At 43.5% G+C, this 14,071-nt stretch overlaps 1 protein-coding gene across 1 annotated transcript in view; it reads right to left on the bottom strand.

Moving 5' to 3' along the window:
- Positions 1-14,071, bottom strand: part of MYH15 (myosin heavy chain 15) — a 69,575-nt gene that overhangs the window by 53,485 nt on the left and 2,019 nt on the right. Inside the window, exons 2-7 of the mRNA XM_048870696.2 lie at positions 11,009-11,152; positions 9,843-9,946; positions 8,774-8,917; positions 7,339-7,495; positions 2,486-2,513; positions 482-575 (exon numbers count right to left, since the gene is read on the bottom strand). Of these exons, the coding sequence (XP_048726653.2) occupies positions 482-575; positions 2,486-2,513; positions 7,339-7,495; positions 8,774-8,917; positions 9,843-9,946; positions 11,009-11,099 (618 nt within the window). The 5' untranslated portion in view covers positions 11,100-11,152. The remainder of the gene's footprint in view (positions 1-481; positions 576-2,485; positions 2,514-7,338; positions 7,496-8,773; positions 8,918-9,842; positions 9,947-11,008; positions 11,153-14,071) is intronic.

The raw sequence follows: 14,071 nt of genomic DNA, 5'->3' as shown, positions 1-14,071 counted from the left end.
ATACCCAAAACATTCAGCAAAAAAAAAAAAAAAAAATTAATTGAAAACAAAAAGTTCATTTTTATCTAAATTTTTCACGGAAAAGAAAAGATAGCTTTTGATCAGCTCTAGAATGCAGTCAGGACACCAAGGCTAACAGTTCCTGGAAAAAAGTGCCATGCAGTCTTTAATAATCACAAGTGGCAGAAGCCTTGGTTTTGCTGTCTCCTCTGGAATGCAGCAGCTTCAGCAGAAGCTATGTCCCTACCACCATGTTGGGGAAGACTAGTGCTGACTCAGAAGGAGAAACGCCACTTATTGAGTCATTAACACCTTTTCCCCAAGCACCCAGTCTTTTCCTTTTGGACCTCCTGTCCAAGTGGTGATCATGTCCACAGCTGCTTAGCATGTGAGAGCTGATGTTATGGTTACAGACTCATCAGGTAGGTTTCCCACAATAGGAAAATCTTGGCTGTCACAAAATAGCCCCTTGCATACTCACACTCTTTTTACCAGGTTCCCCGAGTGCTGCGACTGTGGCAAAATACTGAATGACACGCTTTGTATTCACAGTCTTGCCGGCACCAGATTCTCCACTAAAAGCAGAGGGATAATAAGGACACTACTAAAACCAGCCATAATCAGTCCTTTCCCCCTCCAATCCTGCCAACTCTTCATTCCTGACAGGCTCTTCTCAGCTGCTTATTGTGCTCCTACTGCTGATGCTTGGACTTCTGAGTGGCAATTCATACCACTGACCAAACGAACTGGGATGAATGTTGGCAATAGCAATAACTAACTATTCACCTGACTGGGCTCAGAAATATAAGAATAATTTGCACTGTGTGGTGACTTCCATCTAAGTACAGTGAGCCGCATTACAAACGTCAAGTCTCAACACTTGAGATAGGTGAACTTTACAGCGGCAAGGTAACAGATCCAGAAAGGCAAAGTTACTTGCCCAACATTACACATCAAGTAGCTGGGCTGTGAATAGCATCCAAGCACCAGGCTCGCCAAACTGTGCTCTAGCCACTACTCTAACCATACCCCCTGCTTTGATTGTCCTGGTTTGCTCCCTCCCTGCACTTGACTGCCTAGTCAAAATGCCTAGATTAAATACATTTTGTGCTGGTGAAAGGTGCCAAATTAGCCACTTTGGGAAAAGAGGTCTTCGATCTACCCATAGGACAGATAGAGCAAGGGCAGCAACAGCACACCTTTCTTCTGTGCTGCCTTCCCAGGGTGCCTTGTGCTTGGACTGAAAGGACCACATCTAGTTGGTTAGAGAAGAGGTCACAGTCCGTTAAGGCCTGAGCTACTCATTTCACACTGGCTACAGCACAGCCATCTGATGGCAACAACTTCCAATCACCAACTCAGACTCAGACTTTAAGGTCTGAAGGGACCATCATGATCATCTAGTCCAATGCTCTGCAACCTTTTTACGCCCAAGATCACTTTTTGAATTTAAGAACAACCCAGGATCTACCCCGCCTCTTCCCTGAGGCCCTGCCCCATCCCCAAAGCCCCACCCCACTCACTGCATTCCGCCACCCTCACTCACTTTCACTGGGCTGGGGCAGGGGGTTGGGGTTCGGGACGGGGTGCGGGCTCTGGGCTGGGGCCGAGGGGTTCGCAGTGTGGGAGGGGGCTCTGGGCTGAGCCTGGGGCAGGGGGTTGGGGTGCAGGAGGGGATGAGGGGTGCAAGCTCTGGGAGGGAGTTTGGGTACATGAGGGGGCTCCAGGCTGGGGAAGAGTGTTGGGGTGCAGGAGAGGGTATAGGATGCTGGCACTGGGATGGGGGTCTGGGCTGAGTCAGGGGTTGGGAATGCAGGAGGGGATGGGGGTGCAGGCTCTGGGAGGGGGTGAGGGGTGGGGTTTGGGGTACAGGATGGGGTTTGGGGTGCTGGCTCTGGGCGGGGGCTCGGGGCTGGGGTGCGGCCTCCCGCTGGGCAGCACTTCCCTCCAGTGGCTCCCGGTTGGTGGTGCAGCGTGGCTGCTGCTAAGCAGGGCCATGCTGGCTGCTTCTGGGAGCAGCATGGGGCCAGGGCAGGCAGGCAGGGAGCCTGTCTTAGCAGCAGCCCCGCTGTGCTGCCGGAGATCATGATCGACTGGGAGATCCTCTAGGATCAACCAGTTGGTTGCAATCGACTGGTTGGTAACCACTGATCTAGTCTGATCACTGCAGGCCACAGAACCTCCCCCACCCATTCCTGTAATAGACCCCTAACCTCTGGGCTGAGTTACTGAAGTCCTCATATCATGGTTGAAAGACTTCCAGTTACAGAGAGTTCACCATTTACACTAGTTTTAAATCTGCAAGGTCAAGTTCAAAATGGTCACTCTAGCAGTCCAAGACTGTGTACTCCATTCTTAAGCACATTGAAACTGGATTCAAGGGTTAACTGAGTTTCTGTCCCACCCATTCTCAGACATTGCATTTCAGGAGGACTCTTCCCCCCCAGTAACAGATTCTCAAACCAGATGAAAAATAAACACCTACGTGATCAGCATAGACTGGTTCTCTCGATCTAAGGAAAAACAAAAGGAGAAGAAAGGCAGGTCATTAAAAGTATTAGACAGTAATAGGAAACAAATGGAAGGATCCAATCTTTAGAGGTCACTGTAAGGTATAGCACCACACTGAATGCTCCGTGCTTTGTCCAATCCAGTTTTAAAAGTCAAGTGATGTTCATTCCGCCACTTCCCCTGAGAAACTATACCATAATGTAAAAGCAGAATGGTGCTCCTGTTCCTCCTAAGCATAGCTTTGCTCACTTCCAGTTGGTTCTTCTGCTCACGCCTCACTGGACCACCGTGAACTACTCCTCTCCCTCCTCGATGTTGACACAGAGATGGTTCTTTTATATGTATAATTACTGTAAGTACACTTGGAGACCATACTACATTAATAACTCAAGTTTCGTTGTAGACTTTAAAAAAAAAAGAAAAGAAAGACAAAAAAAGAACTTAGCCCAAATTTATCTTCGTTTTAATTCCACTGGCCTCAATGAGTTACACCCAGGATTTATTTGGTCCATTCTGACCATAATTGTGCCATTAGCTGATAAACCAACTTCTTTTCAGAGCTATGTTTTGTCAACATCTCTGTGTTCTCCACCCCCTCCCATTATCTTCCAATTGTTAGTCCCTTTTTGAGAGCAGGATGAGACTCCTGTAGTTTCTAAAAAAAATGCGTTAAAAATCATAGCTCCAGTAATTGCTTTTTTGCATTTCCACCTGTACAGATTTCCTTCGAGTAGCTGGCATGTGTGAACCGTCACTGCCCTCTAATGGAAGGAATCAGACTTGATGAAATATTTATTGCATTGTTTCTAGTGCAGTGGTTCCCAAACTTTAACAACCTGTGAACCCCTTTCACTAAAATGTCAAGTCTCACAAACCCCCTCCTAAAAATGAATATTTCCAGGGATTTTCTCCTTTACCCGAGTATAAATTATAAAATCATTGATCTTGGAAATATAAAATTTGTTTTTATGACATGCTTATTACACACTATTTATTATTAATTATTATTGATCATTACAGTATTTTTATTACATTATGAAAATGGCAACACTTTTCCAAGATCTCACTTTCGTCACTTGTATCACTTTGAATAAGCCTGTTATAAGACAAGGCTCCTATGTTTCATGAAGGAGCATCAGATGTGAAACAGCATGAAGGTATTTAAGAAGCCAACTCAAGGAGTTCCTCCTACACAAGCATTCATGTCTTGAGCAGTCCAGGCAAACCACGCACGTTACAACAAAGCTTAAACTTGTTCTTCATAATAATTCTAAAAACAATACTAGCTGCCTATTTAATTTTAAAAACAGCAAAAAATATCATGGAGCAGGTCCTCAAAGAATCAATCCTGAAGCACTTGCATGAGAGGAAAGTGATCAGGAACAGCCAGCATGGATTCACCAAGGGAAGGTCATGCCTGACTAATCTAATCGCCTTCTATGATGAGATTACTGGTTCTGTGGATGAAGGGAAAGCAGTGGATGTATTGTTTCTTGACTTTAGCAAAGCTTTTGACACGGTCTCCCACAGTATTCTTGTCAGCAAGTTAAGGAAGTATGGGCTGGATGAATGCACTATAAGGTGGGTAGAAAGCTGGCTAGATTGTCGGGCTCAACGGGTAGTGATCAATGGCTCCATGTCTAGTTGGCAGCCGGTATCAAGTGGAGTGCCCCAAGGGTCGGTCCTGGGGCCGGTTTTGTTCAATATGTTCATATAGGATCTGGAGGATGGTGCGGATTGCACTCTCAGCAAATTTGCGGATGATACTAAACTGGGAGGAGTGGTAGATACGCTGGAGGGGAGGGATAGGATACAGAAGGACCTAGACAAATTGGAGGATTGGGCCAAAAGAAATCTGATGAGGTTCAATAAGGATAAGTGCAGGGTCCTGCACTTAGGACGGAAGAACCCAATGCACAGCTACAGACTAGGGACCGAATGGCTCGGCAGCAGTTCTGCGGAAAAGGACCTAGGGGTGACAGTGGACGAGAAGCTGGATATGAGTCAGCAGTGTGCCCTTGTTGCCAAGAAGGCCAATGGCATTTTGGGATGTATAAGTAGGGGCATAGCGAGCAGATCGAGGGACGTGATCGTTCCCCTCTATTCGACATTGGTGAGGCCTCATCTGGAGTACTGTGTCCAGTTTTGGGCCCCACACTTCAAGAAGGATGTGGATAAATTGGAGAGAGTCCAGCGAAGGGCAACAAAAATGATTAGGGGTCTGGAACACATGAGTTATGAGGAGAGGCTGAGGGAGCTGGGATTGTTTAGCCTGCAGAAGAGAAGAATGAGGGGGGATTTGATAGCTGCTTTCAACTACCTGAAAGGGGGTTCCAAAGAGGATGGCTCTAGACTGTTCTCAATGGTAGCAGATGACAGAACGAGGAGTAATGGTCTCAAATTGCAGTGGGGGAGGTTTAGATTGGATATTAGGAAAAACTTTTTCACTAAGAGGGTGGTGAAACACTGGAATGCGTTACTTAGGGAGGTGGTAGAATCTCCTTCCTTAGAGGTTTTTAAGGTCAGGCTTGATAAAGCCCTGGCTGGGATGATTTAACTGGGAATTGGTCCTGCTTCGAGCAGGGGGTTGGACTAGATGACCTTCTGGGGTCCCTTCCAACCCTTATATTCTATGATTCTATGATCTACCTCCCTTTCCATTTCTTATAAGGAGTCTTGAAGTTTAAATCTCCTCAGTGTGATAGATATGCTTGCTTTGATCTGCTTAGCTCTTGGAAGTCCAGGGGCTCCGGGTTGCTGGCCCCATGCTGCCTGGGATCCCTACGGACAGCTCTGTCCGCCATTTGGGAATTTTTCCCCGAGAGCCCCCTGTAACGTTTTACGAACCCCAGTTTGGGAACCACTGTTCTAGTGGATATAAAGCCTAATACTACTAACTGCTAATGAGATTTTCCACTAATTCAAGAGGCAGTGCATATCCAGCTTTCCTTCCTCCATGACTAGGTGTTCAGATTTCACAGCAATTAGTGTAGAATAGCTGGACAGATGATGCATGTATAGTTTAGACCAGTGGCTCTCTCACTTATTTGATCATTTCCCCTTTCTTCGTGTCTGTAGTAGGTTATGCCTCCTGGCCAGACAAGTACATACGCTGATAAAAAACCCACCATGCAACTCTCACTAATATTAAAACAGTAAGGCATTGATTCAATCCGAGCCAATGATCCATTGTAATAAGAGCAAAAGCAAAATTGTGATTGTGGTTGATGCTTACAATTAAATGTGCTCGCCACACTTAATTGTAAGCACCTGTGTAGTAACAGCCATTGATTTGTGGCTCTCCCTCATTTTTAGCTCTGGTTTGGTTTCCCCTCAATTTGTTAAAATCCTCTGCAACCAACTACGCTTTGAAAGTGAACCAGCATTTCCCCAACTACAGAAATAGTAAGGCCTTCAGGAAGTAATGAAAAGACAGACAGCTCCGAGTTCTGAGCCAAGGATTTCAGACAGGTTGCATCAAAACAAAAAAATCAGATACTTATTTTCACATAACATATTATGAAGGTAGGGTTGCCAGCTTTCTAATCACACAAAACCAAACACCCTTGCCCCACTCCCAGCCCCACCCCTTTCCCAAGGCCCTGCCCCTGCTCACTCCATCCCTGCCTCCCTCCGCTGCTTGCTCTCCCCCATCCTCACTCACTTTCTGTGGGCTGGGGCAGCGGGTTGGGATGCAGCAGGGGATGAGGACTCTGGCTGGGGGTGCAGGCTCTGGGGTGGGGCCAGAAATGAGGGGTTCAGGGTGCAGGTTCCAGTTGGGTGGCACTTACCTTAGATGGCTCCCAGAAGCAGCTGGCATGTCCAGTTCCTAGGAGGAGGGACCAGGGGGCTCTGCGCCCTGCCCTCACCTGCAGGCACTTCCCCCGCAGTTCCCATTGGCCAGGGTCCCTTTCTGACCCGGCGTTCTGGTCAAAAACCAGACGCCTGGCCACCCTATATGAAGGTGCTCATGAATCTAGAGTTAATTTCCATTTTAACTCCTATTTTTCCTCCTCCTCTATCCCTCATTGGAGTAACTGATTTCTTTCCACATGGGGATTCTTAAACTCGAGGATAGGACACTTTTTTACTGAGAATTTGGAAGTTGCAAGATTGAAGAGGTTTATTCCCTACTTAATTGAAAGTTACGTGCCTTGTATTTTTCCTTAGGCCCTCATGGCTTTTTTTTTTTTTGGTCCTCATCTTTTCAGCAGTTGTAGATTTTCAAAGCTCCAAGAAGAAAAGGAGTACTTGTGGCACCTTAGAGACTAACCAATTTATTTGAGCATGAGCTTTCGTGAGCTACAGCTCACTTCATCAGATCTGATGAAGTGAGCTGTAGCTCACGAAAGCTCATGCTCAAATAAATTGGTTAGTCTCTAAGGTGCCACAAGTACTCCTTTTCTTTTTGCGAATACAGACTAACACGGCTGTTCCTCTGAAAGCTCCAAGAGTCACACAGAGATAGCTCTTCACACACTCCTCACAGGACATGCTTTTGGAATGTTCACGATTAGGGACTGGAACCACAGAGAGTATAGGAGGAGATCAAACTAGTTTAAGCCAATTTTATTACCCTGGAACCTATTTGTTTTCTATCCCTTGATTGGATAAGCTTATTCTTCTTATTAGAAGACTTGAAGAAGTCACTGGGGCTCTGTATCTCTATGTTCTCAAGTCTAGACCCTTTTGTAGAGTACTGGGATACTCAGTGCTAGTAGGTTTCACGGTTAAAATTCGATCCAGTTTAAAAAAAAAAAGGTCAGCATCAATCCCGTAGGCAAAATAAAGTAAATTCAGGTTTGAAAAGCAAACGATGGTACTTACTGCGCAGCATGTCATTGTATGCGTTATCTGCAATGGAGAAGATGTGAGGAGGAGCCTCTGACCGCCTCTTGCCTTTGTATGCACTAACCACCTCCGGGTTGTAGACTGGAAGCCATTTGTAGGGGTTTATAGTCACACAGAATAAACCTGAATAGGTCTAAAAAAGAACCCAAGATGGGGAGTAAATGGCCTTTATAGAGAGTGTGATTTAAGACAAATTTATCATTTCTCAGTTTTAATATCAGTCATCCATTAGCTCTTACATAGTGCCTTTTGGCCCAGATTTTTAAAGGTATTTAGGCGCTGCTACACTCCGCATTAAAAGGCCTAGGTGACTAAGTCCCATTTTCAAAAATTTTCACAGGGTATATGTACACTGCAATTAAAAACCCACGGCTGGCCCATGCCAACTGACTTGGGCTCACAGGACTCGGACCATGGGGCTGGTTAATTGAAGTATAGATGTCTGGGCTCAGACTGGAGCCCAGGCTGTACGACCCTGTGAGGTAGGAGGGTCCCAGACTTCAGGCTGCAACCTGAGCTGGAATGTCTACACTACAATTAAACAGCCCTATAGCCCAAGCCTGAGCTAGCCGGCAAGGGCCAGCCACAGGTGTCTAATTGTAATGTAGATATACCCAGAGGAGCCCAAGTCTCACTCAAAGTCACTGTCCTTTATCCATTGATATTAAAGGGCTTTACAAAAGGAAGATAATAAGTATGATCCCTGGTTAACATATGAGAAGCTAAAGGACAGAGATGAATTCTGCTTTGAAATATGTACATACAGCTTCCAATGATTTCAGTGAGAATTGCATATATCAAGCTGAGGAGAAAATTTGTCCCTTTTAAGTTAGTTGCTGTTGAAGCTTGTCCTTGCAGTTGATAGAAATTGATCTTTCTTTTTGGGGAGCTACAGTACCAGGGAAGGGTTTAGAGCCAAACAAGATAGACAGACAGTGAGGCTGCAAACAGGAGAATAGAAAGCCAACTTCCCTCACCCTCATGTGCCGCTCCCCCCATGTCCCCAAAACCAAAAAAAAGTTACGCACATTTTAAGCTTGAGCCACTGATGCCTAAAACTAGGAATGTCTACGGAGGGCCCTTGATTAGTACTGGGAGCAGTATAAAATGAACCAGTTCTCCAGTGTTTGGATGAGCAGAAAAATATCCTGTTGTCCATTCTGCTGCCCCACCCCACTCCTTGAGACGAAAACCACTGCCTTTGTTTATTTGCTTTTGTCTTTAGCTTAGTGTTCAGACACAAAATAGCCACCTCCCCCAACACATTTCCTTCCTGAAAATGTGTGAATTAACCCCCATTTTAGGGTCAATCAATGTTGGAAGTAGAATATGAAGTACAGGCAAAATTGTTAGCATCGTGGCATTTGCGGAATACATTTCTGAACACATACGTTGAACCAACGACCCTTACATAAATCATCCAGTGGCTATAACGCCTGTTCAAATTGTGCAACACAGATGCCTCATTAAGGTGGGTCAACATAGCCATGTCCTCAATCATGTCAAACTTCGGGGGGTTCATCGGCTGAACATCATCTTCTTTTACAGTGATGGTCTGCAGAGACAGATGAGTACAACATTGCTGGCAACTACTGTCACCTTGTCTTTCACACTGCCTACAGTGTGACGTTAAAAAAGCAACAAGTGAGCTGACAACACACCTTTAAAGAGATGCTCATATGTATTGAAGAGTCCACTTGGGGATGAATTGACTATCGTATTTTTTAACCATAGAAAATAAGCATTCCTGTTTTTTTATTTATTTATATTCTGATACCACCCAGAGGCCTGAACTGAGATTGCAGCCCCATTGCCCAAACACAGGGGGACCAACAGTCCATGACCCGATCTAATTACACAGGACAGGCAGGGAAAACTACACAGGGTCAGAGGGAGAACAAAGGGGGGGATGCAGCTTGACCAAAGGTCACAGAGGAAGTCAGTGGCAGAGACAGGAATAAGACACAGGTCTCCTCAGTCCCAATACAGCACACCCTGCACATTATACCACACCACTTGCCTGGCAGGCTCTTTTACTGAAATTTCAAGTGACTCTCTCAGATCACACACATTTCTGATTCTTTCGGACTGCAGAAGAAATTTTCCCAGCATGAGGAAACTCTTCAGATCAACCTGTACTACATACATGATGTTGTTTATTGTTATGGGTAACCAATGTCAGATGAGCACGAGGCAGAAAAACAGGGAAAGACAGACAGAGGTGGTAAACTATGAAGCTGTATGATCTTGGAAATCATGAAGTACAATGCAGTTTAATTTTTTTCCTCTGGGATAAGATTGGTCAGTTGCATACTTTGTTCTTCAATGCCAGAAAAGTGGAAAAATGTACCAAAAAACCCAAACCAAAATAATAAAATAAAATAAAAAAACCACACACATGGCCTGTGGTTATTAATTGGTTTGATTCTGTTTACACCAATCATCGTGCATTGATAGACAAATGGAAAAATGTTCCATACCTTTCCAGCCACAGTCTCAACAGTGACTTTGCCACCGCTGCTCTCTTTAATATCACCTTCAATATAAGCTTTCTTTTCATCAGGAACCCAACACCTCCTCTTCCCTATAGAATCAAACAGGTAATGATTCACCATCTTGTACGGCTATTGATTAATAATTGCTAAGATTACTTCCATACCGCAAGCATGCTGAAACCCGTTAGGCCATATCACACTGTCAAACCAAGTGCTTTACGTCCATCAATAGCCATGGGAGCTGCATGTGTAGTTGTGGGGTATAAGGTCCCTTAATATTACTTCTATGTTTCCCATTTTCAAATTCAACTTTTCCCTTCTATAGATCCTTTCCTCAGGGTAGGCAAAACATTTCACAAACATTAATTAAGTCTCAACACCCTTGGAGAAAGGTAGGCTCCTTTCTGTGCCCCCAACTTACAGATGGGGAAACTGTGGCACAGATGTTAAGTATCTTCTCCAAAGTCATACAGCAAACCGCTATCAGAACCAAGAATAGATCCCATGTTTCTTGCTTCACAGCCATGTGGCATAATCACTGCCTGTCTACTACTGTTTGCCATGTAAATCATTAATAGTAGTAACAATGTGTATCCAGCTACACGCATCTCCTTTCTGGAGCTAGGAGTAACTTGACTAGCTCCAAGATGCCTAGAAACTATTACTCTTTACTATGGAATAGTACAAACAATTTATTGATATACACTATAAATCCCTCCCCCTTATCTATGTATTTATACTCTGACTCATTACTCTACCTCAAGATCCTCTATGAATGGGGTGCAAGAAAAGTAAGTTATGGGAAACAAATCTTATAAAGTGAGGCCTGCAGACTACATTCAAATCATACACTGTTATTAAAAATTTAAGTCTGTGTATACAGACTAGATTTCAGGTGGGTATGTAGACAATAGAGATACAATGTACAGGTAGCGTAAATACAGATGCATTAGTCAGACCAGGGAAATTAATGTTTTTATTATAGTAGTATCAGTGTGCTACACTTTTTAAACAGACAAATATGAAAAAGTCCCTCTCCTGAAGAACTTACAGTTGCAATGTTCCTAATTTGTAAATCCAATTAAGTATTCAGTTCACCAACTATTTCAGGTTAACAGGCCAAGAGCACAGGAAAACATATTCTGTCTTACCATCAAATGCCACTGTTTGTAATACCATTATCTCCTTATCGCTCTTCCTGAGGAAAGGTGCAGCCTCCCCGAATTCCGATATGTCCATCATCTTGGCGAGTTCTCTAGACAGTGCAGCCCAAAGAGAGAAGAAAAGGATCTAGTCTACAAAATAGAAAATACTTCCATTTTGCAACAAATCTGAGTTACGATCCAAAACATACAGAACAAAATGACAGGGATTAAAGCTGTCAAGGGTTCCTGTAATAAGGGTGGCTTCAAATTTCAAATGCAAATTTGATAAGTCAACCAAAGATTGTGGGCCACATTGTGTCCTTAGTTAACCTCTTCCCTTGCAAGCTCTTGGAAGTCAATGGAGTAGTAGCCATAGTTGTGGATCACAATTTTTTCCATGGGAGAATTTGGTCTAGCCTTTTTTTCCTGGCACAAATGGTAAACTATCATTTTAAACCAAAGTTTAGAAGACAAATGGACTTTATGTGAGCTCCTGCATGTGAAAACTGATGCACTTCAGCCCTGCTTGAGTCATTCACAATCAAGTTGGGGAAGGGGAAGATTTTCAAAACCACACTATGTTGCCAAATTCTTCTCCTGTTGAAGTCTGTGGGAGTTTGCTGAGCTGTTTTGATTCCATTCCATCTTCCTAGGATTGCTTAACTGCCAGATGTTCCAAGTATGGTTCCATGAAAATGAATTTTCTTGACATGCAGATTAAATGGGATTCAGTATTTTATTGTTCAAGCACATTTTAAGGCAATGGCTTTATGGTCTTTCTGATTCAGCCTAGTGGTCAAGCTTGGTTTTTTTTGTACTTTTGTTTTCTCCAGTGCCCTCTGCCAAAAAATGTGCAATGTGGGGAGCCAAACAAACACGTGTGTCTTATCCATTTTGCTTCTCTAAATATTTGTTTGTCATTATAAGTCTGAAGATAAATCCTGTAGTCCGTGCTCAGACAGAGTTCTAACCGGGCTGAAGAGGAGTTTTAACTGAGCAAGAACTATAAGGTTAGACTGTCCGTGAGAGTTCTTTTGCAGACTATATTAGAAGTATTAAGGAAGTCAAGGAAAAGTCATTGGGGATTGAAATGACCCTAACACTGAAAAAAAGACAGCATGTGAGGTAGGTTAGTGTGAAAGAGACTAACGGAAAACACAAATGTGTAAAAATAATGCAAGACGCTTAGAAGTTAATTGGATAGCCCAGGATATCTCTGCCATTTTTATTGCTGAGATAATGTTAGTCCCCTCAAGTCAGCAGCACTGATATAATGGAAACCTGTTAAATGTTCCATGTTAGAGCACACAAGTGTCACCCTTTAAACAGCATTAACACATTCAAACAACAGTTCAAAATGTTTTAGAAATAGTGGGCCAAATGCATCTCTGAAGTCAACGGAGTTGCACCAGGGGTTAGTTTGTTCCTATATATGTATGGTTTACCTTTTCATAAAGATTATATCTCTATCTCTATTACAATAGCATGCCTAGGCCCTTCTAAGATTGGGGATCTATTGTGCAGCATGCTGTACAGACAGACAATAAGACAGTCTATTCCCGAAAAGTTTTCAGTCACATTTAACAGATTTTTTTCTCTCTATTTTCTTTTACTCAAGATGCCAGAATTATACACTTTTTTTATGCCTTACAGTTGATTCTCGCAACAGATATTCGCTTCAGAAGTTTTATTGATTGTGCCAGGGCCAGAAGCTAAAGAAAAATTTGCTGGAGGCATAAGTTAAGCAAGACTATCTTTGCAGTTTCAGGGTTTTTTTAATTTTTGCTTATTTATTTTACAGGATTCTTATGAAGCCAAAATGTCTCCTCCAAGCAAGAACCAGTCTCTGGATACGTGCCTTAAACACCAAAATAACCAATCATTTTTAAACACGCAAAGCAATACAAACGAGGCAGCTGTGTCTCCAGAGCTCTCAGTTCTAGCTGGCATACAGTAATCCATCTCTTTCTTCTGAAACTAGCCTAGGCTCTTGTAAAGAATCTGAGCCCACGTAGACTTGACTGCTGACCATTACTTCAGTGTCACTCTGAGCTGACTGAAAAGTCCTGCAGTGATTTAACTTCAGCATTCTCATAACACCATCTGAATTGCTAGGACCTCTCCTCACCAGGGAGGGGTGCATCATGGTGGCAGGAAAAGACCTCTCATGGCACCATGGGTATGTCTACACTGTAATTAAACACCAGTGGCCGGTCCCTGTCAGCTGACTTGGGCTCCTGGGGCTCAAAATTGTTGTGTAGGCTTTGTGGTTCAGGCTGGAGCCTGGACTCTGGAACCCAGGGAGGATCCCCCAGCCTGAGCCCCAAAGCCTACACAATAATTTTCAAACCAGCAGCCCAAGCCCTGTGAGGCTGAGTCAACGGATACAGGTCAGCCACAGGTGTTTAGTTGCTGTGTAGACATACCCCAAGAGACTCATGAAACAGAATTGTGACAAGAGTATGTGTGTGTCATTCCATGTTAAATGTGTGAATAGAAGCGTGGCCATTTCTATATTAGCCCAGTATATGATTCTATAAGTCTAAAATCTAAAAATAAGCTATTTCTATACCAAATTCACATTATATATTTTTTTTGTTACCAGGCTTCTTTCTTAGCTCTTCCGTGCACTATTGAGCTACACCCTGCCAACTCTTAGTAAATACGGGGCAAGCACATAACTTAGGCATTTTACACTATTACAAAGCAGCACTGCTAAAATTAGGGGGCATGTGTTGGGTTGCCCTCAAAGTTATATAAGTATAATAGAATTATAATTATGTAGTAGTAGAAATAAAGATAGACAAAAGAGTATATAGGTATTGTAAAAAGGTATGAACATCAGTTCCATGAGGTTGAATTTCACTCTGTAACAAATGCAAAGCCAAAGTGCTAATTATTTCAGGCCGGTACAGGACAAAGAGTCTGTGCTGGAAAGTGATAAGAACTTTGAGGAAACAATGCTGTTCTTTAAAACAACACCCAGATGCTCTTCCCCCGCGGGGGCCCCTTGTCATGCCTATGTAAATCTTGGTATCCAAACAGGGAAAAATAGATAGTGGGATAAAA

The sequence above is a fragment of the Caretta caretta genome, chromosome 1 (assembly GCF_965140235.1).
Source record: "Caretta caretta isolate rCarCar2 chromosome 1, rCarCar1.hap1, whole genome shotgun sequence".
NCBI classification, from domain to species: domain Eukaryota; kingdom Metazoa; phylum Chordata; order Testudines; family Cheloniidae; genus Caretta; species Caretta caretta.
This window is presented reverse-complemented; position numbering and strand designations above follow the sequence as displayed.